Consider the following 27,767-nt stretch of genomic DNA (forward strand, 5'->3'; position numbering starts at 1 on the left):
GGAGAAGGGAGCCGGAGTGGGAACAGGTTGTTGGGATCTGCCCGTGGGAGGAAGGGGCGGCTCTGCTCAGCCGCTAGCCAAGCCTGGGCTCCGGGAGATGGAGCCGGAGCTGCTGCCTCGCCAGCCGACCGTGTGCTGAAGGGGATGGACAGCGAATTGCTGCGGGGGAGCCTGGCCCCGGGGAGCTGAGGCGCTTCCCGGGGGGCTGAGGAGCTTCCCAGGGGGCTGAGGAGCTTCCCAGGGGGCTGAGACGCTTCCCGAGCTCCCGAAGTTCCAGCAGTGCCCAGCCCGGGTTACCCACGGCGAGTCCCGCCCGCCCCGCTCCCAGGGGTCAGGCAGGTGATTGCCTTTCTTTTTGCTCCTCTGCTTTTTGTGCGAATGCTGAACAGCGAGAAGTCTGCCTGAAAGCCTGGGAGAGCTTGGGAAAAGCCACGGTGGAGAGTTGTGGTGGTTTGGATTTATTTGGCACAAAGTACTCACACCTCTGCTCGAGGGATTCGTATGGCTTGAAGGTAAGAGATTGGTGTTGTGCTTTTCTCCCAGAAATAGGGATGTCGTGAATATCCTGGCGAGGCAACACAGACAGCAGTGGCTGCTGTGATCACCACTGCCTAGAGATGTAAATAAAGACAGGAGAAAAAGGAAAATATTTGTCATTACACCAAAAGGATCCATTAAGCTGTTCCCTTCCGCGAGACAAGGGGCGAGAGCGGGTTTTCAAACTGAAATTCAGGCTGTCTCATTTCTCCATCTAAACCATTCACTGCAAAGCAACAAACAATTGTTATTGTATGCTAAAGAGGCATTTGGAGTTGCTGAGAAGCTCGGCTCGTTTTTAGAAGTTTGATGTTTAACGTTGCTCTCAGGCAGACACAATGGAGAGAGAGTGACAGGGAGAAGTGGAGGAGGAGGATGTGTGCACAGGATATAATGTGGGTACATTCCAGCTCCCCAAGGAACAAGATTGTTCAGTCTAATTATTTGAGGGAAAACACTCTTTTCTCCTCTTACCACACTCATTCTTTTACATCTGGTAAGGCAAAGCTGGCATCCTGTCAGACTTCGTGCTCAGCACCAGTCCTGATGCAGAACAATCCTCCCCAGTGGAGAACAGGGGATCTGTCACCCTTTCCTAAAACCTCTGGAAAGGAACCTCTCAGAAACTCTTCTCTGAACGCTGCAAGCAGATTTTGTGTCAGGTTTACAATCACCTTTGTCTTGATATTAATTTTTTTTCCATTCCCCCCCAGTTCTAAGTTCCATCCAGCCTTTTGAAACCAGTGCAAAGTGTGGCTTTAGGGCAGGGAACCAAACTCCAGGCTGGCGCTGGGTCCTGCTCAGCCCTGGAGTATTTTTGGTCCAAGCTGTTGTCTGTGGGCTGTTTCTACCCCAGATCACACATCCCCACTCCGCAATTCTCAAGTCTCTCTCCCATCCCGGCTTTCCCACATGCCAGGCGTGGAGCTGCACAGCTCCCAGCATGTGTGTGGAGCATGAATCACTGCTGCTCGAGTGGAGCTCCAAGCTGGAAAGGAAAACAGCCTGGTTTGTTTTATAAATAACCAGGTTATAGCAGAGCTGGTCAGATAGGTTACACATGCTAAAGCGTGGGCTGGGTCTCCTACGTGCTCAGGCTTTCGTGGCATTGTTGTTCCTTACACACACCGTGGGATTAAAAACTCAAAGCCCTGGTTTTTGTCTCTTTTGAAGCAATTGCTTGTAGTAATTTAGAAAAAAACTCTTGGCAATATTTCTGACTCCATCAAGTAAAGATTGCTGTAGTTCTTGTTATCCCCCCCTCAACTTCTATTCCATGCTGCAGGAATTCTGTTACATTCAAGGCTTCCTTCCTTACTTCTGAACAGAGTTTTGTAAAAGACTTTTCTACTGATTTATGAACACCTGTGTAAAATCTGTTGTGTTTTCCACATTTCCACCTAACTTCCCTGGGCACACACACACTGTGTGTGGAAAAGAGCTTCCCTGTCACAATGGAGAAGAAAATGTGCAAGCTGTAGGCTTTAGAGAGAAGCCTGTGACCCCACAAAAGCAGGGCAGCAGTCAGTGTGGGTGTATTTGAGAGCTCCTTCCCTGTGACATTCTGCCCCTGTGTCACTGCCACCCTGCAGGGAAGGCTTGGCCAGGGTCTGGGTGGGATCAGCGGCCACACAGTGTCCCCTGTGCCTGTCCTGACCCTGCTCCACACCCCAAATCACCCTGAGCTGGGGGGGATCCCCCTCTGAGCCTGCCTGGCCGTGGGGATTGGGTGATTTGACCCCTCTGTGCCCCCGTGGCAGGCAGCAGGACACCCTTGGTGTGCTCAGCCCAGCTCAGGAGCCACACACCTGCCTGGCAGGGACACAGCTCTGCCCTCCTCGCACTTCATGGATGGGCCTGGCATTGTGCCCAGCCCTGCCCTGCCCTGGCTCCTCAGGCATGGCCACACTTCACAGGGGCATAAATAAACCCACTGAGCTGCCTGGGGAAAGGTAATCACAGAGTCACCTGGACAAAACCCTCTGCAGCTCTGCTGGGCATCCTCCTGCTTTTGGAGCTCCTTTAATTGATCCCAAATCTCTCTGTAGCCTCGGTTGTTGCAGTGTGCCAGGGTCTGCAGGCACTCAGGGGCTGAAAAATGCGCACAAAAATACAAATACTGGATCCTGCTCGCTGCCCCAGGCTGCTCCAGGCTGCAGGGACCGGGCAGGGTTCACAGCAGGGACACAGCTCTGCCCTGCTGGCACCTCATGGATGTGCCTGGCATTGTCCCCTGCCCTGCCCTGGCTGCTCCAGGCTGCTCCAGGCTGCAGGCAGGGTTCACAGCAGGGACAAACCTGCTGGGAGATGCAGCTGCAGCAGCAGGAAAAGCTCACGGAGCAGTTCAGAGCAGGCAGGACTGTGTCAGAGCTGTTCCCCCTCTGTGGCACAGGCCTGGCACAAAAAGGGCCATTCCCTGGGTGTTCTTCTCCTCGAACCCATCCTTTGCTCTAATTCAGCAAATCTCCACCCTCCCCGCTCTGGGTACTTCAGCTCTGGAGCTGCAAGTGAAGCTGATGGAACCAGGAATATCCTGAGTTGGGAGAGACCCACAAGGACCATTCTGTAACAATCACCACACACAAATTCCCTAAAACAGCAGCCAAAAAAACCAAAACCCTTTGAAAAACATTTCTCTTCAAGGTTTTGTAGCTCAGCAGTTATGAAGAGGATGGGTTTGGCTCACACCCCTCACAATGCTTTCAGGATAACTCGTTTTCAATTTCACCCTCTGTGCACAAATTCCTTGTGAGCACGGAGGAAATCTGGGACTCAGCTTTGGATTTCCCACGTGCCCAGAGCTGGCATTCCCTGCCAGGAGGTGCAGGACAGTGAACACTGAGCTGGGGAGCCTGGCACTGGTGTCTGGGTGCAGAACGGTCCCGAGTGCTGGGGACCCTGGGGAATTGCAATTCCAGGGCAAAGAAGTCCCCAGATTGTTAATGAATGCACAGCAAGAGGCTGGCACAGCAAACAGTTGGGTGATGGGGGAGTGTTTGCAGAACCATCACAAACATTTCTCCATTCTCACACTCCTGCCCAGGCAAAGGCAGAATTGGATGAAAAGATCCCAGACTGGTGGAACTTCGGCCTCCCAGGGGTATTTTTCTAAGGCTACAAGAGAAAATTCAGTGGGCTGAAGGTTAAAATGTATTGAGGCTTGGAATGTAGATTTGGGAAGCTTTGTCTGGGATCTAACTTTACTGTTTTTTACAAATAAAAACTTTCAGCAACTCCTGAGGAGCAGGGACCCTGAGCAGTGAGTGCCAGGCTGCTGCCAGCGAGATCCTTTGGGGAAGGGGGAGGCAATTGTTTAAGTCCTGTCAGATGCATCATCCCCTGTGCTGTTACAAAACCAACCTATATTCAATCTGAAGTGATTGCTAATAACTATTAACTCCTCTCCCAATTGTTCTGCCTCAATCATGTTTTCTCTCGCTGTCCTTCACCTGGGTATTTTTAGCATTGTAATTTTTTTTTTTTTTTTTTTTTTTTTTTTTTTTTGGAGATGTGACTGTGTGTTCAGTTGCTGCTTCTCTGTACATCCCTCCCAATTATCCCGGTGGGTATTTTTCTCGCAACCCCCCAGAATGGGTTTATTTCTGGTTTACTCTTCCCTGTTGGTTTCCATGTGGTTATGTGGGAGGCTGCACTTTCTTTATCAAAGCAGAGAGCCATGATTAGTCCATTCAGAAAATGTAAATGCAGCTTTATGTGTTCTGGAGCGCTGGGGAGAGGGAGAGGCTGCGAGGAGCAATAAAAGCTGCGATCACAGAGCACAGCACGGGCCCTGCAGGGAGCTCAGGCATGACCACACTTCACACTTCACAGGGGCATAAATAAACCCACTGAGCTGCCTGGGCAAAGGTAATCATGGAGTCACCTGAACAAAACCCTCTGCAGCTCTGCTGGGCATCCTCCTGCTTTTGGAGCTCCTTTAATTGATCCCAAATCTCTCCGTAGCCTCGGTTGTTGTGGTGTGCCAGGGTCTGCAGGCACTCAGGGGCTGAAAAATGCGCACAAAAATACAAATACTGGATCCTGCTCGCTGCCCCAGGCTGCCAACTGCCGGGGCTGGGGATGGATCAGCAAAATCAACGCCATTGAGAGTGCTCTGTGCAATCTGCAGCTCCAGGGAGAGAAATGAACCCTCCACCAGCAGCTCAGGTTTTTCAATCAGCTCCCCTGAATGCTGCAGCTGACACACTCCAGCAGAGAACTTCGAGCTATTACCTAAAATATGGCACCTTGCAAATTACTTGTCTAAACCCCCTCCTATTTTGACATCTCAGGCAATCTGGAGCTCCAGCAAATTAAGATTCTCTGCAACAAGCACTCTCTGACCCCCATCCCCTTTGTATCTGCTTATTTCAAGCTTCTGCATATTTGTATGACAGCTGAGAGAAATGTGATTATCTCTGGGATTACTGGAGTCTGGAATTGGGTGTCCAACACTTGATCTGTTTCCTCTGAACACCTTTCAGTCCCAGCCTTGTCTCCATCCTTGGAGGCCACCCCAGAGAGGGGCCAGGACACCTCCAGCCCCCTGCTCTCCCTGAGACGTCCCCACACGGATCTGGGAGGGGAATTTCAGGCACCCGGGTTTGAAAAGCCGCAATTATAAAGAACTTGCTAATTTAAAAAGCCCTTAAAAATAGAAACACCCCCCCACATTCACATCCATATTGTTGAACAGGAAGAATCACTCATGTCCCAGTACATGAATCATTCATCATCCTCATGAGGTTATGGATGCTCTAAAAATGTGTTTGTGAGTACTAAAATGGGGATTATAATAAATACTACAGGAATATTTCAGCCCACCATGTCCAGGCATGTGTAAAGCTCCTTATTTGCACTTTGATGGCAAAACTGTAAGAATTAGAGGGAGTCTAACAAGGGAGTCACAAAGTCAACATCAGAATTTCCATGTGAGTGGAGTCCCACACATTGGTTTATTTTTATTTGTAAAGCAGGCTGTGATCCATGCCCGGGGCCTGTGCTGTAAAACAGGAGCTAATTAAAGCATGACATTTATTATTATAAATCACTGCCATTTTCATTATTATTGTTATTATTATTATTTTGAAATGGCACATCAGGTACCAGTGAGATCCAGGCTGCTGCTTGTCTTTCCTCTCTAGAAAACCAGACTGGAAGAGGAGCCTTTCCCTGAAATTCAGGAACAGGATGCAGAGCAGGATTTAATATTTCCAAGGATAGCACTGAGGGAACAGGTCAGGGATCCCTGGCTCTGGGTTTATTTCCTCACTGAGGCCAAGGGCTGAGAGTGAATTCCAGCCCATCTGGCCACAGCAGCTCCCACCCACGGGGATTTCCACCCAGGAATTACTGCAGGGCTCCCTCCTGTCCTTATAATAAAACAACGTGGACACTGAACTTCTTAAGGTAAAAAAGAGAGTGTTTAATTTCTGATTTTAGCATTTGTAAACTTCCAAAAGTGCTAGTGGACTGGAGGGTGACAGTGCCACCTCTCCAATGACACTGGACAAACCAACAGCCCATCAAATTTCTCCTCCTCCATAAAGGAATGCAAAACAATGAGTTATTTACATAAAGAATGTAAACATCAGAAGTCTTAGAAAAAATTACCATGCCCTGGTGTGGTGGTGATTGAGGATCTCCAGGACAAGATGAGCATCTTGACTCCATGTTTCAGAAGGCTGATTTATTATTTTATGATATATATTATATTAAAAAATGCTATACTAAAACTATACTAAAGAAAGAGAAAGGAGAACATCAGAAAGCTGGAAAGGAATGAATAATAAAATCTTGTGACTGACCAGAGAGTCCGACACAGCTGGACCATGACTGGTCATTAATTAAAAACAAATCACATAGAACCAATCAAAGATGCGCCTGCTGGTGAACAACCTCCAGACCACATTCCAAGCAATCAGAAAATTATTGTTTACATTCCTTTTCTGAGGCCTCTCAGCTTCTCAGGAGAAAAATCCTGGCGAAAGGATTTTAATAAAATATCATGATGACACCCTGGTCCCCAGCCACCCTCTCTGGAGCCCAGCCTGCATTTCTGTGAGATGTTCCACTAATGAAAGCAGAAATCCATGTGCAGGAACCCAGTTCTGTGGGAGGATGTTTGTCTACATGTGATGTCTGGTGCTCTGCACTCGCCTTTGTCATCCTTTCCAAGTGTTATTTTTATTTATCTCAAGATTTTTTTGGTTTTTTCTCTCTCGGTGTGAAGGAAGAATCAATTAGGAAATCACAACCCTAATGGAAAATGACAAGGATGGATGATAACAATAACAATAATATTAATACCACCAACACCAATACTAATAATAATAATAATAATAATAATAATAATAATAATAATAATAATAATAATAATAATAATAATAATAATAATAATAATATTCAATTTCTTTGGGTCTGCACGTCACACTTTAATTTTTACCATTGAATTTCTGGTTCAGGAGGCCTCAGAATCACAACCATCAAAATTTAGCTTAAGAGGCATTGTTCGTAGAAAGAATAAACACATATTAGAAAAAACTAATTACAAAAAAAACAGAGCAACTACTAAAGAGGGAGTTCAATAACTTGCACGTGTCCATCAGCTTGCAGTGTTGCCATAAAAATATGATATTTAATGGGTCAGGTGGGACAAGACAGTGGCCACTATGAGTGGGAATGATTGCTGGTGCCATGGAAAAAACAAAGTCACAGGTGCCTGAGCATGTAAAAGAGAATATTTATTTTAGGATGACCAAGAGCAGCGCCTGCAGGAGGCTTTTCTTGGCTTCACCCTCAGAAAGTTGGGCGCCTGTCTTCAGATCATGATTTTAGTCCCTGGGATTTTTACTGCTGATGAATTAAACAGTCCTGGCTTTAGTCCTGCCTGAATTTGCACAATGACTCGCACCCAGCACCTTAATTAAAAACATTACAGCTCCTTGTAATGCTTCACCTGAAAGAAAATCTGCTCCCTGCCAAGCAGGGGAAAATATTCATGGCTTTGTGGAGCCCTGCTAATGACTTTGTGGACTAAAGGGAAATGGAAATCATGTGCAGTTCACTGTCCCAGCCACTGGATTTAGGAATTGGGTGCATAATGGATGGAGTGTGCACTTCCCAGCAGGCTGGAAACTTTGCTGACTGTGTAAAAGTCAAATAAAATTCAGGAGAGCAGCAGCTGAGCATGTGCAGTGATCCCAGGGACAGAGGGAGAGAAATTCCTCCAATCAGCCAAAAAATGCAGCACTGAAGCTTCACGTTTTTCCCCTGGCTGGGGATTTGTCAGTGATGCTCCCAACGAGTTTTGTGGAATATGGGAAGAAAACATTTGCCTTTCCAAGGTGTTTTTTTTTGGGCAGGATCAGGCCCAAACCATGAAGTGAGCAAGGGATGCTCTGTCAGGAGGTTGGAGACACCTGGAAAGTCCAATCTGCCCTTGGGCTCTGCTCCACACCTGAGCTGTGGCTCCACTGCAGCACCTCAAGGAGCCTGCCTGAATTTTAGTGAGGTTTTAGTGGGAGAATTTCAGTTTGGTGGCTCCTGCTGGTGGAAACAGGAGAAAAACTTAAACCACTTTTGTAACAGGCAAAAGGCAAAATAGCCACGATTTCACCTGGAAAATAGCCATGATTTTACCTTGAAAATAGCCACAATAACATCTTTAAAATAGCCATGATTTCACCTTAAAATAGCCATGATTTTACCTTGAAAATAGCCACAATTACACCTTAAAACAGCCCTGATTTCATCTTGACATAGCCACAATTTCACCTTAAAACAGCCATGATTTCATCTTGAAATAGTCATGATTTCACCTGGAAATAGCCAAAATTTCACCTGGAAATAGCCATGATTTCACATTGAAAATAGCCACGATTTCACATTGAAAATAGCCATGATTTCACCTTAAAATAGCCACGATTTCATCTGAAAATAGCCACAATTTCAACTTAAAAATAGCCATGATTTCACCTGGAAAAGAGGTGGTACCACACCTGATGGAAGCAAAATCCTTCCACTACCAGAATTCACTAAACATGAGAGAATTTAAAATGTGGTGTGGGACCCCTCTGCTGCTGGGAAGTTTGATTGATCAGTCAGACAATTCCAAAGGCCAGGCAGGGAAAAATATTCCCCCAAAAGCACAGAAACCCCCTCAGGGTGCCCAGCTGAGCATCTTCCTTAGGGAAAATTAACACCCTGCCCGGGAGCGATGATTTTCCCAAAAATGTGAGTTTTGTGGCAAAACAGGGAGCAGCGAAGAGGAGAATTTGTGGCTCTGTGTGTGGGGTAAGCAAAGCAGAGAGGGGACACGATGATGCAGCAGCACCAGGGTGGGAACACAGAGCAGGGAGGGATGAAAAATTGCAGATATCAAAGGGAATGAACCGTTCTGTGCATCTGGGGAAGGTCAGAGCAAGGAGGGCAGGCAAACACTTGTGCTGCAGGGGCCCCAGGGCAGAGCAGGAGCTCCCCAGGAGAACAGATGCTGCTTTCCAGAGCTGCTGATCCAGCACAATTCCTGCATGGCTCAGTGCCCACAGCAGCTGGGAAAGGACAAATCCAGGAGGAGAGGTGGCTTCTCCTTGTGAAAAATGCCAATCGGTTGGTTTTAAAATGGTAAAAGTTTAATAGTAATAAAAATAGGTAATAAAATTATAAAAATAGTAATAGAATTAGAGTAATAATAATTTGGAATATTTGGATTAGGACAATATGAGACAATAAAAACAAAGAGTTTGGGACACTCTGGGTACCGCTTTCTGCGCAAAATAAGCCCAAAAAAGGACCCATGTGAAGAGAGGATTAACCCTTCAAAGCTACAGCCTGTTGCATATTCATACAGCTCATCCATGATGCATAAATTCCATTCAAACACAGGATTCTGTCTGGGCAGTGCCAGCTTCTTCCTCTGAATCCTGAAGGCATCTCCAGGACTGAGTGAGGCAGGAAGAAGTTAATTTCTTCTGATAATGGAGCAATAAATTCTTTTTCTCCGAAAGATTCAGGTGTCCTGTGGCTGCTGTCTCAGTGAGAGTACCTCATTCCTCTCTTTAAAAAAACAATATCTTACATAGCATAGTTTCTATTTTAACATTATAACCTAAAACTCTATATAACCTAAAACTTATAACCTAATAATATCTAACAACCTTATAACCTTATAACATTCACTTATAACCTAAAACTATATTTACTACTTAAGAAAATTAACACATCATCACTTTCTAACATAGCACATATAATATTCATTTGAATATTTTATATATATATATAATTATATATAATATTCATTTAATATTTGCAAAAAGCCAATCATAAAATACACATTTTTCACATCCTCCTCTCCTTTTGCCTGCAAAGATGACAGAGGTGGGTGCTGGAAGTCAGGATTTGAGTAGCTGAGCTGGTGTAGCCCAGGGATGAAATGATTAAGGATCATTAGGATTTGAAATTTGAGGAGAACTGGGTGGAGGAATACAGGGAGCTTTCCCTCTGAGATGGGAGCTGGCTCTGCTCCTTGGCCACGGGGGACAGGCAATAATTAATTGTGTTTTCTTGGGGTTTTAAATGCAGGGAATGGCACTTGGAGCAAGGGCTGTGCTGATTGACACATCCCCATCAAAGCTGCTCCAAGGGACTGGGGGCAAATCTTAGTCATGGGTGGTTTGGGGCAAACTCCCAGAAATCTGAGGAGAAGAGGAGGGGAGGGAAAGGGGAAACAAAGAGCTCTGCTCTGGAACTCGCTGCTTTTGGCAAACATTTCTGCAAACAAGCTCAGGGGGAGGAGTGGCAATGCAAAGAGCAGATGTTCAACGAGTGCTCCGTGACATAAGTGGAGGGCAAATATTTGATGGCTTCAATCTGAATTATTATTATTTACTTTTAATAAAGTGTGGCTGAAGGACTCAAGAGCTGCAGTATCCCTGTGCCAGGTGCTGCATAAACAGGGGAAGCCTGGGAAGCAAAAAGGGTTTGTTCAGCCAAGGAATTAACACAACCTATTTCTGCAATTAAATTGTTTTACACTTCAAATGCCAAGTACCAAAATGTGAACATTAGACAGACAAAAACAAACAATGGAAAAAATAAACCCTTAAATATTTGCCACATTTTATCCAGCACTTTTTGTTTAAATTTCAGCCACTTCTGTACATATCTAAGGGGAGGAGGGAAGCGAAGAGATTCAACCTTTCCAATTCCTCAAAATTAATACAATTGGCTGTGTGACTGATCAAGAGTTATTTGCAGACATTGGTGGATGATCTCAAACACAGCACAGATTCTAAAGGAATACAGATCCCCAGCATTCACGAAGCTGGGAATTTATTAGATTAGTCAGAGGCTCAGATCTCGTCAGAGAGATTTGGCATTAGGATACAGATAAAGGAATTATGAGCAGAAAAAAAGAGCTTTTGTGGAGAACAGGATGTTGGGTCTATAGCAATGCAATGTTTAATAAGAACCAATATCTTCCAGGCTGAAGAGCTGCCTCTGACAGGGACCATCCCTATGTGAGAGCACAGGGCAGGAATAAATCCTTCCCTTCAGCCACTGAAAATCGAGATGTGCCTGGTGTTTCTGGTTGTGTGTCCAAAGCTGAAAGCACAGAGTCAGAAATGGTTTTTAAAAAGCCTTTTCTGCCCATCCTCTCCACCCAGCTGAGAAGGGCTCAAGTGGGCTGTGTCTGGAGCAGCTCCAGCTTGAAAAATTCATCTGCCAAATGTTGCAGAGATCAAAGCTTGCCCTGCACCCACAGATTCTTAATGAACAGCAGGAACCCGAGGCTCTGCTCAGCAGCCTGGCAGGCAGCACCCAAAGCTCTCCAGAATTCCAGGTGGGCAGGGGCAGTGCTGGGCTTTTCTGGGAGGAGATTGTCGCTGGAAGGAGCTATTTATACCCCAAAGTGGTCCTAAAATGATTATTCACGACAAAAACCCCAAAGCAAACAACACAAGCCAATCCATTACAACCTCTTCTTGCTGAAATTTAACATGTTGGAGTGAGAAAATGTTAAAATCTGAGAATTTCTGATAAAACCATATTTGGCTGCAAGTCTTGAATGAAGGCAAGGCCTTAATCTTTAATTTTAAAGGTTCTTTTGAAAATGGAGCCTGTTTTTATTAGCAGAAGGACAGGTTAAAGGAAGTTACAGGAGCATTCCTCCCCCTCTAGGGAAGATATCCCTGAATTCTTCCCTTCCATGAGGACTTGCTTAGAAACCTGGAAGGATGAGATTTTCAGAGGGCCTGGAAGCAGCAGGCAGTGAATCCCCAGAGAAATTCAGCCTCAGGTCATCCTTCTGCAGGGCTCCAGCCTGATGTGTGCCCTGGATTTCAGCTGGGAGGGCAGAGCACGGTCCTGGGGAAGGTTCTGCTCCATCACAGGCATGAGGGACAAAGGCTTCGGGATGAAACTTCTTCCTGTGACACAAATTCAAACTCAGGCAAAAATTCCACAGGGAAAGAGGGATGCTTGAATGAGCAGCACCACAAATGGAGAACTGAGAAATGTGCCTTAAAACCAGGGCTCAGCCTGGAAATTCTGGAGTCACCAGGCACTGGGATTGTCCTGCCACCCTCTCCAGAGTCAGGAAACCCTTGCTGCACTCCAGAGGAGGCTCCTGAGGGTCTCTGCTGCCTGGGAGGGGGTGAATCACAGCCTGGAATCGGTGCAGGGAGCTCTGAGCAATGTGATTGTGATTATCAGTGCTGGGAGCAGAAAACGCCGCGGTGGCATCAGCAAGAACAGCTCGGGTGGGTGACTCAGAGGCCGCGGTGGCAGCGGGGTGGTGTCACCCACAGGGCCCTGCTCAGAGCTCTGCTGAGCTCCAGGAAAAGCTGGGACCAGGTGCTCGGAGGGGGCTGTGAGCACCTTCTGGCAAGAGCACCCAGTTAGGGATTATTATGTGTGGTATTCTCTAGCAAGAGCACCCCATTATGTGTTATGTGTGGTGTTTTCGGGGTCCCCCATGGCAGGAAGGAAATGGTGAATCCTCCATGTTCTTAGAAGGCTAATTTATTATGATATGATATGATATGATATGATATGATATGATATGATATGATGATATGATATTGTATTTCATCACATTGTATTATTTATATATTAATTATATTATATTATATTTATTATATTATATTATATTATATTATATTATATTATATTATATTATATTATATTATATTATATTATATTATATTATATTATATTATATTATATTATATTATATTATATTACATTACATTACATTATATTACATTATATTACATTACATTACATTACATTGCATTATATTACATTACATTACATTATATTACATTACCTTACATTATATTATAGAATGCTATACTAAACTATACTAAAGAATTCAGAAAGGATGCAGACAGAAGGCTAAAAGATAATAATGAAAAACTCCTCACTCCTTCCAGAGTCCTGACACAGCTTGGCTGTGATTGGTCATCAAGTCAAAACAATTCGCATGAAGCCAATCAAACATGCGCCTGTTGGATAAACAATCTCCAATCACATTCCAAAGCAGCAAAATACAGGAGAAGCAAATCAGATAATTAATGTTTTCTTTTCTCTCTGAGGCTTCTCAGCTTCCCAGGAGCAGAATCCTGGGCAAAGAGGATTTTTCAGAAAATGTGATGGTGACAATTATGCAGAACCAGGAATGTTTGTGAATCAGAAGTGAGCAATAGCTGCAATTAATACACCCTTGATATCTTGGATAGCAGAGGATCAGGGGAGTGGGGAGCCAGGAGAGAGGCAGAGGAGGAAGATTTTCCAGAGGATTTTGGAAGGAGCTGATGGCAGAACTCTTGGCTTGATCGATATGAAGGCTGCAGTGTTGAAATTAGAATTCAGCCCCCTGAAAGCTCAGCCTGGGCAGGATTTTTGTAGGAACAGGTCTCCAATAGTTCATAAGGCCTGGCTAGAGGAGATGCCTGTATCAGATTTTTGTCTCTAATTCTGCCCCTGTGTGTGCAGAGGTGCCCAAACCTCCTGCTCATGAAAGGTTCCTGGAGACCAGAGAGGGCAGGGGCAGGGTGGGAAGCAGAGCTGTGCCTCCCCAAGCCGTGCTCAGAAGCGCTCAGGTGTAATTACTGCCAGGCCTCAGTCACGGCTGTCACCTCCCCTGTCACCTCCCTGCTGCATTTGCATCAGCCACACAGAGCCTGGGGGAGTTGTGTTTATTTAAAGCCACCAGGACTGTGCTGGGTGACTTCTGTGCCAGCTGCTCCTGAGGAGCCCAGGGCAGGGCAGGGCATTTCCAGCAGCATCAGCAGCACTCTCAGGTCAAGGCAGGATTTACAATATTTTCCTCATTCCTGGCCTCTCCTCCTCCTCCTCAGAGCCTGCAGACCTGTCCCCTGAGCAGAAATGTGTAGGAAAAGGTTCTCACTCAGTGCCAGCTGCTCCACACCTTCCCTGCTCTCCAGGGAACCACGACCAGGAATCCACAGCAATTCTGGGCTTGCATGCAAAATAAAAAACAGTGAAACTACTGCAGAAGATGCTTTTTTCCCCTCTCCACAAAACCCCTGAACAGGGAAACAAAGCAGCTCCTCAAACACATTTTCCCCTTTTCCCTTTTCTTCCACCTTCTCTCTGCTCCAAAGAAATTATTTCCTTTGAGTGGAATATTTTTGTTGCATTCTCAGCAGAGCCCAGCGAACACCTTGAGGACAGAAAGGATGTCAGTTTGACAGCTTCCCATGGCCCGTTGATTCCAGAATTCCAGAGCAAAGTGACAACATCCAGGGAGGCAGTGTTCTGTGCAAATTCCACTCAGACATTGATTTCTGTGCCAGGCCTTTGGAGAGGATCTGCCTGGGAGTGATGGGCAGCAGCAATGAGCAGGAAATTTTAATCTGGCAACACCTGCAGGCCAAAGGCCTTGGGGACAGCAGGTGGGAGCTGTTCTGAGGCCCTTGGGGATCCTCTCAGTGGTGGCTTTGGCTGCTCTTTCCCTCTTGGATGCACCCTGAGTTAGGGCCCAAAATTGTGTCAGGAGTCCAGAGGAAAGTTGGGCACTGAAATCTCACCCTGAACTCCAGATTTTATCAGAAATGGGTCATGTCTGGAGTTCAGGGGAAAGTTGGGCCCTGAAATCTCACCCTGAACTCCAGATTTTATCAGAAATGGGTCATGTCTAAGGCAAAACCTTGGGGGTTCCATGCAGCAGCCAAGGCTGGCTGAAGTTTTGGTCCAAGGCCCCAAACCTTTCCCAGGATCAGCCCTGGCAGGGTTTTATTCCTGGAAGGGTTTGCAGGCAGGGTGAAAACCAGAAGGAGAGTTGCCCCTTTGCTGTTTCTGAGAGGAAAAAGGTTCCAGATGCTGCCAGAGATACGAAGGGTTTTGCTGGGCTGTGAACATCCCACATTTACTCTCTTGTGCTCTTTGCCACAGTCCTGATTAGAGGATCCATCACGAGGAGCCACAGGGAACTATTGGCACAGCAAATGAACATTTTTCAGTTTGATCTCTGGAAAAGCAGGGAGAGCTGCCAGCAGAGGAGGGCAAAGCCCTGGCTCCGCACTGCAGCCCCTTCCTGGCTGCCTTGTCCCTGTGAATTCCAGCAGGTTCCCTCCTGCTCTAACACAAACAGGACTCGATTTTTTTAGCAGAAAAGCTGAATCTTTGTCATATATCTTATATTTTTATAGGGATATCAGAAGGCACTGTGTTAAATCAAACTGGCTAATAATTTTTTTTGCTCCTTAATTTATTGGTTAGAAAATGTCTGTGTGTGTACGTGTCAAGATTTTTTCTTTACTTAGGTGTTTACATATATTTTTTGCAGATTTTTATGGGACAGACTTTTTGTTTTTAGAGGTGTGAATAATTTTCTTACTAGAATAGATTTTTGTGTTAACTAATTTTTATTTTCATTATCTTTTTACACAGGAACTTGCAAGCTAGCTGCGAGCTCAGCCAGAGTAGCAGGGCTTAAACTGTATTTTAAAACTGTGTTTTAAAAGTAACTGTATAACTGTATTTTAAATGTTTTAAAAATTATATAAAAATAAAAATTAATTATAAACAATAATTTTAAATAATATCATAAAATAATTATTATAATTATATTTTAAAAAGCCTTTTAGAAGGCTTTTTTTGGTAAGGTATTAGTGAGATGTCCCACGCTCCAGCTGCTGGAGAACTGCTTGCAGGGAGGTTTTTCTGGAGCAGGGAGGATGATGAGGAGCAGGGAGGAGCAGCAGGGTGCTGCTGCACTGCTGCCATCAAACAAACACGAGGCTGCAACCTTGCAGCCCTGTCCTGCCCTTGACCCTGCAGCTAATCCATGGCTGGATCAGCTCAGCCACCCTGGAAATCTCTGGGGTGGGAATTAGAGTGGCTTTGCTGCTCTTAATTCTCGGTGGAATTTGTTCCTTTTTGGGCTCTTTCTCCCTCAAACCAAGGCTCTGTTTTATCTCTGTACAGGAACTGCAACCAGGCCAGAGCCAGGTGCTGTTTGTGCCTTTCCCCTGTGGTTTTTGATCCCTTCCCTCTCCCTTTTCCCCAGGAAAATGCAGCTTTTAGGCAGAGCAGGGAAAACCCTCCCTCTCCCAGCCAGCTCTTTAAGTGCTTCTTTCTTTATTTCTCCTTTCTTTCCTCTTTCCGAGGAACTGTCAGCACTAAAATCAAAATTGCTCCTCAAAGCAGGACTGAGAGACTCACAAACCTCCCTAATGGCCACCAAGAATGCTGCCAGCTCCGGGGCTGGGGAAAAGAAGGTTCTTTTTAGCACTGAAAACTCAACTGAAAGTTCTTTTTAGTTCTAAAAACTCAAGCTTTCCAAAGCTGGGAATCAACAGAGTTGTCCGTGTAGCTGCAGTTTGTACCACGAGGATGCGTACTGGATACAGCCTTTAATTGTGTGATCACACAGTTTTAATTTCTAGGTTTTGGTGTTTAAGTTTCCCTCTTTCATGCAAAATATTTGGAACTTTTTTTCTCTTTCATTTTCCCAAATGAAAACTTTATTTTTAAATACGAAACACCAAATCTTTTCCTTTGTACAATATTCAAACATTAACTTTCCCCACGATGCATATAAAGGCAAAAATTATTACCGTGAAAATAGTTCTATTTAAAGAAGAAAAAAAACTCTTGAGGAAGATAGAGAAGGAAACGAAAGGAAATGTTGATTTCTTTACCCAGGGATTTTTACACACTCCCTAAGCACCATTGAGGAAATTCCTGATGAATGGACATGAGATGAGATATAAATGCCTCCTCCAATCCAGCAGGGAGCTGGAACAGCCTGGGAAGGGCTGGAATTGCTGAGCCCATCTCCATCTGTGGCCTTTCCTTTTCAAAGCCAATTTTCTTCCCACACTCAGAGAAAAACCAGCCCAGGCCCAAGGGGCTGATCCTGCCCATCTCCAACCCTTTTACACCTCAAAGACACTTCTCCATGCCCCTGCTTTTTTTAAAATAATTTTTTTTTGTCCCACCCTGCATTTTCTGCATGGTTCTGCCTCCTCGAGATAGTTTTGCATTATGAAAGGGCAACAGGAGAGGAGAAAAAACTGTTGCTGTATTTAGCATTGATTTTTCCCCTTCACTCTGAGTCACAGAAGCTAACATTTAATTAATTTCTGACACTTTGACAGCTCCTAAGAAGACATTTGTAGAGCTATCAAGTGCTGCTGATAGCACTGTCAGACAGACACTTTTTGAATTATCAGCTATTAAGGACCCATATGCAACAAATTTCCAAGGATTATTATCCAAATTGTTCTCTGAATGAGAAAAGCACACAAAAGCTCAGTGAAACATAAAGAAACCATTGTTCCCAGGTGAATTTGATATTTGCAAATGTTTTGCTATTTTGATCACTTACGTGGTTTAATAAATCGAAGTCACTTTGTCTTTTTATTAAGGAAATTAAGTGGCCTTGGTTTGGGGTGTCTGAGAGCAGGGCCAGACCTCCCAGTGTGCTCTTGGTGGAGATGCAGCTTGGGAAACGTGGAATATTTGATCAAACATGGAATAATTGATCCTTCCATTAAACAGGGAATATTTGACCCTTCCATCAAACTGAATATTTGATCCTTCCATTAAACATGGAATATTTGGTCCTTCCCTCAAACACGGAAGTTTTGACCCTTCCCTCAAACATGGAATTTTTGATCCTTCCATTAAACATGGAATATTTGGTCCTTTGGAATTTAGGGGTTTTTCTCCCCCATTGTTTCTTTCATCTTTCAGTGTCTAATTTCATTTCTCAGCAAACCTAAAGTTTATTTGTAAAAGCAAAATCTCTTTTTCCATTCATCAATCAGTGGAATCCTTCCCATTGTTTCTTTTCTCTCCCAGTGCTGGTTTTGTCCACCAGCAGAGCCACAGCTGGTTTGGAAAGACAAATCCACCATTCCTCTCACCAGGAAATCATGTTCCCAGTGCCAGGAGCTGCTGAGGGCTGTGGGGTGGCAGCAGTGCTGTCCCCACCGTGTCCCCCTTCACTGTCACAGCCCAACCCTGCCTGCAAAAGCTGCTGCTGTCAACTTCCATCATTGTCACTATTCAGGGTTTAAAATTTATTTATTTCACTGCTGGAGGAAGAAAAAACAACATATAAGGAAAAGAAAAAAAAAAAAAAAAAAGAAAGGAATACAGCCCAAAGCCCCAAGAAGCACATGGAAAATAAACAAAGTGGGTCAAGCCATTTCTGCCCTGAGCTGTGCACACCTAACGGGGAGCAGGGAATGGCAGGGACAGAACAGCCCAGGCACTCCGAGCCAGCTGTAACACAGAGGAACTGACCCAGAATCCTGGGGTGAGATGGAAATATAAACCAACTTCTGCAATCCCTGCCTGGGTCAGCAGCTCTGCATCCATCCCATTTCCAGCCAAACATTTGGCCAGGGCAGGGAGAACAGGCTCCAGGGAATTCACAGAATTCACAGAATCCCCAGGTTGGAAGAGACCCTAAAGATCATCAAATCTAACCCAGCCCAGCACCTCACCCAAACCCTGGCACCCAGTGCCACATGCAGGCTTTGTTAAACACATCAGGGATGGTGACTCCACAATTCCCATTCCCTGGGAATTCCCAAAATTCCCAAAATTCGCAGAATCGCAGAATCACAGTATCACAAGGTCGGAAGAGATCTTCAAGACCAAGTCCAACCCATCCCCAACACCTCAACTAAACCCTGGCACCCAGTGCCACATCCAGGCTTTGTTAAACCCACCCAGAGATGGTGACTCCACCACCTCCCTGGGCAGGCCACGAGCGAGGCAGCAAAAACCTCATTTTTTTCATTTTTTTCATTTTTTTTCATTTTTTCATTTTTTTCCCCGCTGACCCAAGGGCCTGTCCAACACCTGTGTGGCAGGGTGGAGCTGGCAGCTGGCACTTGGGCCCCCATGGATCCCCTCAACCTCTCGTGGTACGACGGGGACAGGAACTGGAGCAGGGCCCTGAACGCCTCGGAGGCGGCGCAGAAGCCGCACTACAACTACTACGCCGTGCTGCTGGCCCTCCTCATCTTCATCATCGTCTTTGGCAACGTCCTGGTGTGCATGGCAGTGTCCAGGGAGAGGGCCCTGCAGACCACCACCAACTACCTGATCGTCAGCCTGGCCGTGGCTGACCTGCTGGTGGCCACGCTCTGCATGCCCTGGGTGGTCTACATGGAGGTAAGGGCTCAGAATTGCCTTGAGGGAGGATGGGGAGGGTCCAGCAGCCTGGAAATCGGCCCCCTGAATTCCCCCACAAATGATCTTCATGCCCTAAATACAGGGGGTTTTGTTCCCTGAAGTGCAGGTTTTTTCGTTCCCAAAATTGCATTTTTTCCGTTCCTGAAATTGTAGCTTTCTCATTCCCCAAATTGCATTTTTTCCTGTTCCTGAAATTGTAGCTTTTCCACTCCTGAAACTGCCACTTTTTTCCAGGAGAAGGATGGGAGAGCAGGTAGCTTGAAACCCTACTGCTGCTCAGAGGGCTAAATGACAGCCCAATTGCACCAGGAATTCGGGGTCAAGAGGGAAAGAACCCCAATTTTGTGTTCATAACTCCACCATGGGTATCACAGTGAAAGCACAGGAAATTTGTGGAGGTGGAAGGGACCCACAAGGATTGTTGAATCCAGCAATCAAAAACAAAAAATAGCAATCAAGGCCCTGTTTCTGAAGGGCTGCAGGAAGGCAATTGTGGAAGGGGAAGCAGGATGGGAATCCACAGCTTTATGTCAAAATATAGGGGGAAAAAATCACTTTTCACAGCACACACCATGCTGAGTTCCCAGTCAGTTTCCAAGCACCCATGGGAGGGATGGTAACACAGGGAGGAGAGCAGGGGAAGGAACCATCACCAGTGAGCCCAGTGAGTCCTGATGCGAAGCAAAGCAAAGCCACTGATGTGGCACGGGCTGTGGGAGAGCACAGTGCTAATTATCAGTGAGTTAATGATTGTTTTCGTGGCACTGGAGAAGTGGAGCCTCTGCTGAAGCTCATTAAGTGGCCACAGGCTGGTGGAGGCAAGTGCTGCCTCTGGGGCTCCATCTCCTTCTGTTCTGCTCCTTCTATTCCACCAGTCTGAGGCAGAGGCTGATGCTGGGAGAAGCTCCTGCTCCCTCAGGTCCAGCCAGAAGAATCTCTCAGACCATTTTAAATTTTAAGGCAGAAGAATAAACCACAAATGATGCAAAATTCTCTCCTTTATCTGGGCTCACATGTAGGGTTGGTCAGGAACCACAGCTGCCTTTCATCACCAGCTGGGACAGTTTCCTCCAGGTTTTGTGTCACAAGCTTGGCCTAAAACTCAAAATCAAAATGAAACACTTGAGAAAACCCCAACCTTGGTGCAAACAGATCTTTTACCCCCAAATTTTGGAAGTTTCTCCAACACAAATGAAAACACCAAGAGAAAGAACTGCTGCAGTTCCCAGCTTCCCCCAAACCATGCCCTCCGGAAATCGGTTTCACGGAGGTTTGGATCTGACTGGAAACCTTTGCCTTTGGGCAAATTCTCCTCAAAGTTCCTGATGTAACTGTCTCTTAAGTGCTTTTTTAATCACTGAGTATTCATCTGTCACTCAGGCTTCAATGCAGTCATTCTCCCTTCTTTATGCTGCCTATGGTTATGTATATCAGAGCAGAAATAACTGAAGAATAGATATCTTATTCATTCTATTTTCAAATGCAGTAGGGCTCTATTTTTGTTAGAGGGAAATATACTTTTTTTTCATCACATGTCAAACACAGCAGTCCGAATAATTGCTATTAAACTTAATTGGCAAAGTTCAGCTCCAACAGCAAGAGAAGTGAAGAGAAAAAAGGCTACTGGTGCCTGGAAGTGTTATCATTAGTTCTTGGTCTTTAGCACTTTGTGTGGAGTGTTAAAGGCTTTTCACTCTGAATTAAACTCATTTTCTTCACCAAGAATAAAAAAGATAAAGGTGAGGAATGCCTACCGCGATTTTTTAAACTAAGAAATGAAGGGAAGCTCTTGCTTGTCTGACCTTTGCTGGGTGTAATTGGAAAAATTGTCTGGGAAAAAGCTGTGAGTAAAATCAGAGGTGCTTGGGAATGAAAATGAATGTGTTTCCCTCCTCATTCTGCCTTGAAATCCTTCAAGGAGATGTTTAAGCTCCTTCATCTTCCCTTGTGAGCTGGAGGAGCCTTGTGCTCCCTGGTGGCACTGGAATGTGAGCCCAGGTTTGTGCTGGGGCTGCCAAATCCACAGAGAGCAGCAGGTGGAACCATAGCAGCTCCTTGGAAGGGGCAGAGCTCTGCCTCTGACCCAGCACAGCCCCAACCACCCACCAGCCTCTCCATCTTCGTGCCAAACTCTCCTTTTGTGCCCCACCAGCAGCCCAGCCCCAGCAATCACGCATCAGCCCCAGGGATTTCTCAGTAACCCCAGGGATTGCTCACCAACCCCAGGGATTGCTCTCCAGCCCCAGGGATTGCTCACCAACCCCAGGGATTGCTCTCCAGCCCCAGGGATTGCTCACCAACCCCAGGGATTGCTCTCCAGCCCCAGGGATTGCTCTCCAGCCCCAGGGTTTGTTCACCAGCCCCAGAGATTGCTCTCCAGCCCCAGGGATTGCTCACCATCCATCCTCTCTCTGCAGGTGGTTGGGGAGTGGCGGTTCAGCCGCATCCACTGCGATATCTTTGTCACCCTGGATGTCATGATGTGCACTGCCAGCATCCTCAACCTCTGTGCCATCAGCATTGACAGGTGAGGGCTCTGCACCAAACCCAGGCCGGCAAGGCCCAGCCACCTCTGTGGGACTCAGAGGCTGGAAAATGGTGGGAGTTTTTTGAAGAGCAGCTTAGGGGATCCGATGAGCTGTGAGCAGAGAGTTCTGTCAGGAGGCACAGAAACTGCTCCTGGGGGTGCAGATAGAATTGCTCTGTGCTCCATGGCTCTGGCCATTCTCTTTGTTCTCTGGGATGTGCAGCAGGCCTTGGTGGGAGGGTGGGAGGAGAACACCAGGAGCTGACCCAGCCTCACCCTCCTGGCGTGGCTGCAGCCCCCCTGGCACACACAGCCTGTGCTTGGCGGGCAGGGCTGGGCAGTGGCAGCCCTGGCAGGGTGACAGCAGCCTGGGGGATGTGTCCCCTGCAGGTACACGGCCGTGGCCATGCCCATGCTCTACAACACCCGCTACAGCTCCAAGCGCAGGGTCACCGTCATGATCGCCGTGGTCTGGGTGCTCTCCTTTGCCATCTCCTGCCCGCTCCTCTTCGGCCTCAACAACACAGGTGAGGGCTCTGCCACCTGCAGCTGGCCCCTGCTGCCCTCCCAGACAGGCAGGAATAAAGGTGGGATCAGCTCTGAGGTGTATTGGAAGTGTTCTCTCCCTCTGCAGCTGCCTTCTGCTGCCCTCCCAGATAGCCAGGAATAAAGGTGGGATCAGCTCTGAGGTGTATTGGAAGTGTTCTCTCCCTCGTTGTTTGCACGCTGATTCTGGGTCTGTTTCATCTCCAGAGCAGGGTTTCAGTCTCACCAGAACTGAGGTGATGTAGAAGTTCACACAACACCAATCCGTGTTTGCCCACTGGAAATTCAAAATCCTCCTTCTATTAAAACACACAAAAAGGAAAGCCATGGGACAAAACCTTCCCTGAGGCAGGAGAGAAAAGGGCTGGCAGTCCAGGCAGCAGTTTCCTGGGAATGTTGGTTGGATCCAGCATGGGATCAGCAGTGCTGAGCTGCAAGGCAAGGAGCAGCCAGGACTTTTGGAGTGATGTGACTCCCTCCAGCCCGAGGGCAGCCAGGGACACCAACCCTGAAAGGTTTTCTCTTGCAGATGAGAAGGAGTGCATCATCGGCAACCCTGCCTTCGTGGTGTACTCCTCCATCGTGTCCTTCTACGTGCCCTTCATGGTGACGCTGCTGGTGTACGTGCAGATCTACATCGTGCTGCGGCGCCGCAGGAAGCGCGTCAGCACCAAGCGCAGCAGCCACGTGCTGGACTCGGACACGCAGGCCCCCCTGAAGGTAGCCAGCCTCTACAGCCTCCCCCTGCCCTGCTCCCCCTGCCCCACAGCGCCCTGCCTGGGGCAGAGCTCCCACAGCTGGGTGCTGTGGTCAGTTTGGGGTCCCAGCTGCAGTCCCTGGGCTCCCGGCTGGCTGGCTGGGGCTCCTTGGGCTTCCCTGGATCTCAGGGCTGATCCAGCAGCAGATCTGCACCAGGAGCTGCTGCAGTGACCCCCAGCATTGCCTTGGGCTGGGCTGGGGCAGCCAAGAACAGAGGCTGCACCGTTGTGTGAGTCAGTCCTGCAGAATCAAGGAATGGTTTGGGTCAGGAGGGACACTAAAGCCCATGGGCAGGGACACCTTCCACCATCCCACGTGGCTCCAAACCCCATCCAGCCTGGCCTTGGACACTCACAGGGATCCAGGGGCAGCCAGAGCTGCTCTGGGCAGCCTGTGCCAGTGCCTCTCCACACTCCCAGGGAGGAATTTCTCCCTAATATCCAATCTAAACCCATCCTCCTTTAGCTCAAGGCCATTCCCTCGTGCCCCACCACTCCAAGCCCCTCTCCAGCTCTCCTGGAACCCCCGTTTAGGGGCTGTCAGGTGTCCCCAAAGCTCGGTGGCAGTGCCTGGGGTGCACAGCTCCTCTCTGGGAAGGACAGCACTGCAGGACCAGCCTGTCCCTGCAGGAGCTGTGCGTGAGGGAGCCCAGCTGGCTGTGAACCCACTTGTCAAAGCAGGGCTCTGGCAGCACACACAGCACAGCCTGGGGGATGCTCCAGCTCCAAACCGTGCTGCCTGCAGAGGAGGCAGCCAGGCAGGACACACAAACACAGCAGAGCTCCGTGGCCTCCTTCCCCTGGAGCACAGTGCAGGGGTGGCAGCCTCCATCCCTGCTCCTCCTCGTCAGTTCTCCATCCACTTCTCCATCCTGCTCGGCTCCTGAGCCGCGCTGCTGAACTCCTGATTCATCCCTTTGTGTTCCCACGTGCCTCCCTTACCAGCTTCCCTTCCCAACCCCTCTCTGCCTGTGTAACCTCTGAGCTGGTGCTTGCCCCTTAGGACAAATGCACTCATCCAGAAGACGTCAAGCTCTGCACAGTTATTGTGAAGTCCAATGGGAGCTTCCAAGTTAATAAGCGCAAAGTGGTGAGTGTTAAAGAGAAGTGGGAGCTTTCCAGAGCCTTCAGCCTTCCCCTTCTCCCTCAGCACACGAGGTTCATTTATGTAGGGTGGGAGAAAAATAAACCTAAGAGCAAAGGTTACAGTTCAATCTCAAAATTTAAATAGTCTTCCCATTCCTTGGAGTGAAGCAGGGGGTTTAAGCTCACAGAGCTCACAAAGCCAGATTAAGCTCACCTAAAGATCAGCTCTAAAAGCCATGGCATTTGAACATTTTTGTGCCTTTGATTTCCTTCTCCTCTCTGTTATTTAAATCTTGGACTGCATTGGCTTTGTTGGGTTTTGGTTGCTGATTCCATTTTTATTTATTTGCATTTTGAAAACCTGTGAAAATCCATAGAGAGCGGAGACAGCGTCTCCCTCATTTCTGAGCCTCTTTGTGCCAAAAAGGAGAATCCTCCAGTGCAGCTCTGTCCATCCCATCTGCCCAGAATACCCCAACCCAGCACAGCCCTTTCTCCAGGCAGGGAGGGAGAAGAGGGACTGACTGTTCTCCAGCATCATCCAGCTTCACTCTGTAAGGAATGCTCGTTGCTCCTCTCTGTGTATTTACCTGTCATTATGTTGTGGACATTTGATTCTTGTCCAGGAGGCAGAGAGTCACATAGAAGAGATGGAAATGGAGATGGTGTCCAGTACCAGTCCCCCTGAGAAAACGGCCCTCAAACCCACAGCACCAAGTAACCACCAGTTGATTGTGCCAGTTGCTTCTAATCGGGGCAACAACTCTACCCTGCAGGCACCCCTGAGCAGCCCTGGGAAGGTGGAGAAGAATGGCCATGCCAAAGAATCCCACCACACAGCCAAGGTCTTCGAGATCCACTCCCTGCCCAACGGCAAGACGAGGAACTTGCTCAAGGCCGTGATCAGGAGGAAACTGTCCCAGCAGAAGGAGAAGAAAGCCACGCAGATGCTGGCCATCGTGCTCGGTGAGAGCGTGCCCTGGCTGCCCTGGGCTCCCTGCAGAAACCCCAGTGCCCCTGTCCTGTGCAGGCTGGTTTTCCAACCCCCCCAGAACTCATTTCCCTTCACACAGCAGAGGATGGCAGGCAAAGTGTGGTGGTGTTCACGGGGGTCTCAGGATGAGGGAAGAGACCAGAACGTTGACTCCATGTTTCAGAAGGCTTGATTTATTATTTTATGATCTATATTATATTAGAACTATACTAAAAGAATAGAAGAAAGGATTTCATCAGAAGGCTAGCTAAGAATAGAAAAGGAATTATAACAAAGGCTTGTGACTGACCAAGACAGTCTGGACAGCTGGGCTGTGCCATGCACAGCTGGCAGGGCTGTACCAAGGGTGCCCAAAGCTGCCCCTCCACACTGCACTAAAGGTGCCCAAAGCTGCCCCTCCATGCACAGCTGGCAGGGCTGTACCAAGGGTGCCCAAAACTGCCCCTCTTGGGGCCATCTGAGCTCCCAAAACCAGGGAAGAGCTCCTGGGCTTTCTGAAATTAAAGGCAGCAGAGCTCAGCAGAGCTGGCAGCTCTGAGAAGCAGAGTTTCTGTTGTGCCTGGCCTCATTCCTCGAGCAGAGGAGTTCCTTAGTCCCAGGGCAGAACGCAGACCAGGACACTGAGCACACAAACACAAATCCCATTCCTCTGTGAAATAAATTCCCCTTCCACCAAAGAGAATCATGCTGTTCCCCCAGCCCGAGAACCCGCCCAGCTTTCAGCAATCAAACTCCTCCTCTCTCCTTTTTCCCTCCAGGTGTTTTCATCATCTGCTGGCTCCCCTTCTTCATCACTCACATCCTGAACATGCACTGCGACTGCAACATCCCGCCGGCCATGTACAGCGCCTTCACGTGGCTCGGCTACGTCAACAGCGCTGTCAACCCCATTATCTACACCACCTTCAACATCGAGTTTCGCAAGGCTTTCATGAAGATCCTCCACTGCTAAAGCCACAAACAGCGCCCGCTTTTTTTTAGGAACGGAGGGGGAAGAGGAAGCGATGCCATCCGTGCCGGGGAGGGGGCTGGAGCTCTGGAGCTGGGCACCCGGGCACCTGGTGGGGCTGGCACGAGGTGGGAGTGTGTCTCACCCCGCTGGGTGACCTCTGGACCGGCCCCAAGGGCGCTTTTCAGAGCCAGCCTTACGTTGTGTTGGAAGTGGAGGTGCAGGAATCGAGGAGCTCTCGCTCGGTTCTCGCCCGTGGCCACCCGGCCTGGAGGGCACTGTGCACGGGGTGGCCACGGGACAGCAGGAGATAGCACTGGGTACAACTCTCACCAAAGACAAGGCCATCCTTCCCCCTGGCAGCAGGAGCCAGCCAGGGCCTCTGCAAGCTCCGTGCAATAGCTTTGCCTTCACCTCGAGCTGACTCACCCGGTGTTTAACTGCTGAAGCCTTCAGAAATCCCATAAAAAACCAACCCCAGAACTTTCAGAGGTCCCCAGGCGGGTCGAGAAGGTTCTGCCACCCCCAGACCCTGCAGCAGTGGGAGCCTACGAGCCATGGGTGGAAGGGAGAAGGGGGCATCAGTCTCACATCAAACCATTGGTGTAAATAGGAATGAATAGGATGGATTGTGGAGCCCCAAGCCAAAAAAAAAAAAATGAGATGGAGAGAAAGAAACTCAAGGAGTGGAACCTTGTCTTGCATGGTGTACATCCAACAGGACCCCCTCACCTCCCATCAGCGATTTCTGCCCACCAGCATCTCCAGGCTCTGCCCAGGTGACACAGGGGAGGGTGGCAGCGTGGTGAATGTACAGACACGAGGACACTGTGCCAGGGGAGGCACCCTGAGCACCCAGCCAGGCCAGGGCTGCTTCTTCTCACCTGAACCAGGGGCCCCAAGGAGCACCTCGGGTCTGATTTGCCTCTGTCTCTCCCCAGAGAGTGCAGAATAACATTGTGCCTAATTTAAATCAACAGTCAAGGAGATAAAACTGTGCATTTTGGAAAAAGCCAGAATAAAAAAACCCAAGAAAGCCCCTGCCTGGACCAGCTCCTGCGTCCAAGCTGGACTCTGGGAAGGTCTGGATGTTTCCAGCATCCCTTACTCTCTGCTATTTTTCCATGGATTCTAGGAATGGAAACCCCACAAGAGCATCATCTCACCACGCTGAATCTGGCACTGCCAAACCCACGCTCTACGTGCTATTTGTACTCAGTTCACATGATATTTTGCAATATCTCTGTAAATAAAACACAGCAAGGTGAATAAAACAACGTGGAAATAGGTCTGGCTAGAAATTCCTGCAGGATGTGGAGCAGCAGAGGGTTGCAATAGCCATAAACAGGGGCAGACTCCCAGGGTGCAGTTTCCTGCTGTTTTCTAAAGGAGTAAAACCACAATTGGGAGAGCAATAGAATCCCTTTTTTTTCTCTATGCAGTTTGTGGAATATTCACTCAGTTTCTCCTTCAGATGAGGTGAAACTCTGCCAAGGTTTCCTTTAATTCCCTGGATTTCCTGTGCTGCTAGCAGAGCACTCTCCTGTGCTGGTAGGATGTGTTCCAGCCCTGATTCAGGAGGAGATTACACCAAGCAGCTCTAGCACATAATCTCAGCTGTTTTCTGAAATGGAAGCAGCAGTCCCACCTTAATCCCCAGGTTTCTGTTCCAAACTTGGCATTCCT

At 47.8% G+C, this 27,767-nt stretch overlaps 1 protein-coding gene across 2 annotated transcripts; it reads left to right on the plus strand.

Annotated features, from left to right (window-relative positions):
• DRD2 (dopamine receptor D2) lies at positions 1-27,498 on the plus strand. Of its 2 annotated transcripts, none has more exons than XM_030964882.1 (8): positions 1-512; positions 18,872-19,200; positions 21,639-21,748; positions 22,139-22,275; positions 22,824-23,014; positions 24,056-24,142; positions 24,765-25,104; positions 25,891-27,498. In XM_030964882.1, the coding sequence occupies exons 2-8, from the start codon at positions 18,928-18,930 to the stop codon at positions 26,082-26,084; spliced, it is 1,332 nt and encodes a 443-aa protein (XP_030820742.1). In that variant the 5' UTR covers positions 1-512; positions 18,872-18,927; the 3' UTR covers positions 26,085-27,498. The 2 variants fall into 2 exon arrangements, with proteins under 2 accessions (XP_030820742.1, XP_030820741.1); XM_030964881.1 differs by having other exon boundaries at positions 24,915-25,104.
• The last annotated feature ends 269 nt before the right edge of the window (positions 27,499-27,767 follow it).

Source organism: Camarhynchus parvulus, chromosome 24, assembly GCF_901933205.1.
Source record: "Camarhynchus parvulus chromosome 24, STF_HiC, whole genome shotgun sequence".
NCBI lineage: Eukaryota > Metazoa > Chordata > Aves > Passeriformes > Thraupidae > Camarhynchus > Camarhynchus parvulus.

Bases quoted from the DNA above. Each gene is read 5' to 3' on its own strand.
- DRD2 (XM_030964882.1), top strand. From the start codon at position 18,928: ATGGATCCCCTCAACCTCTCGTGGTACGACGGGGACAGGAACTGGAGC. The intron at 21,749-22,138 runs GTGAGGGCTCTG...TGTCCCCTGCAG, and splicing joins TGTGCCATCAGCATTGACAG to GTACACGGCCGTGGCCATGC. The intron at 22,276-22,823 runs GTGAGGGCTCTG...TTTCTCTTGCAG, and splicing joins CTTCGGCCTCAACAACACAG to ATGAGAAGGAGTGCATCATC.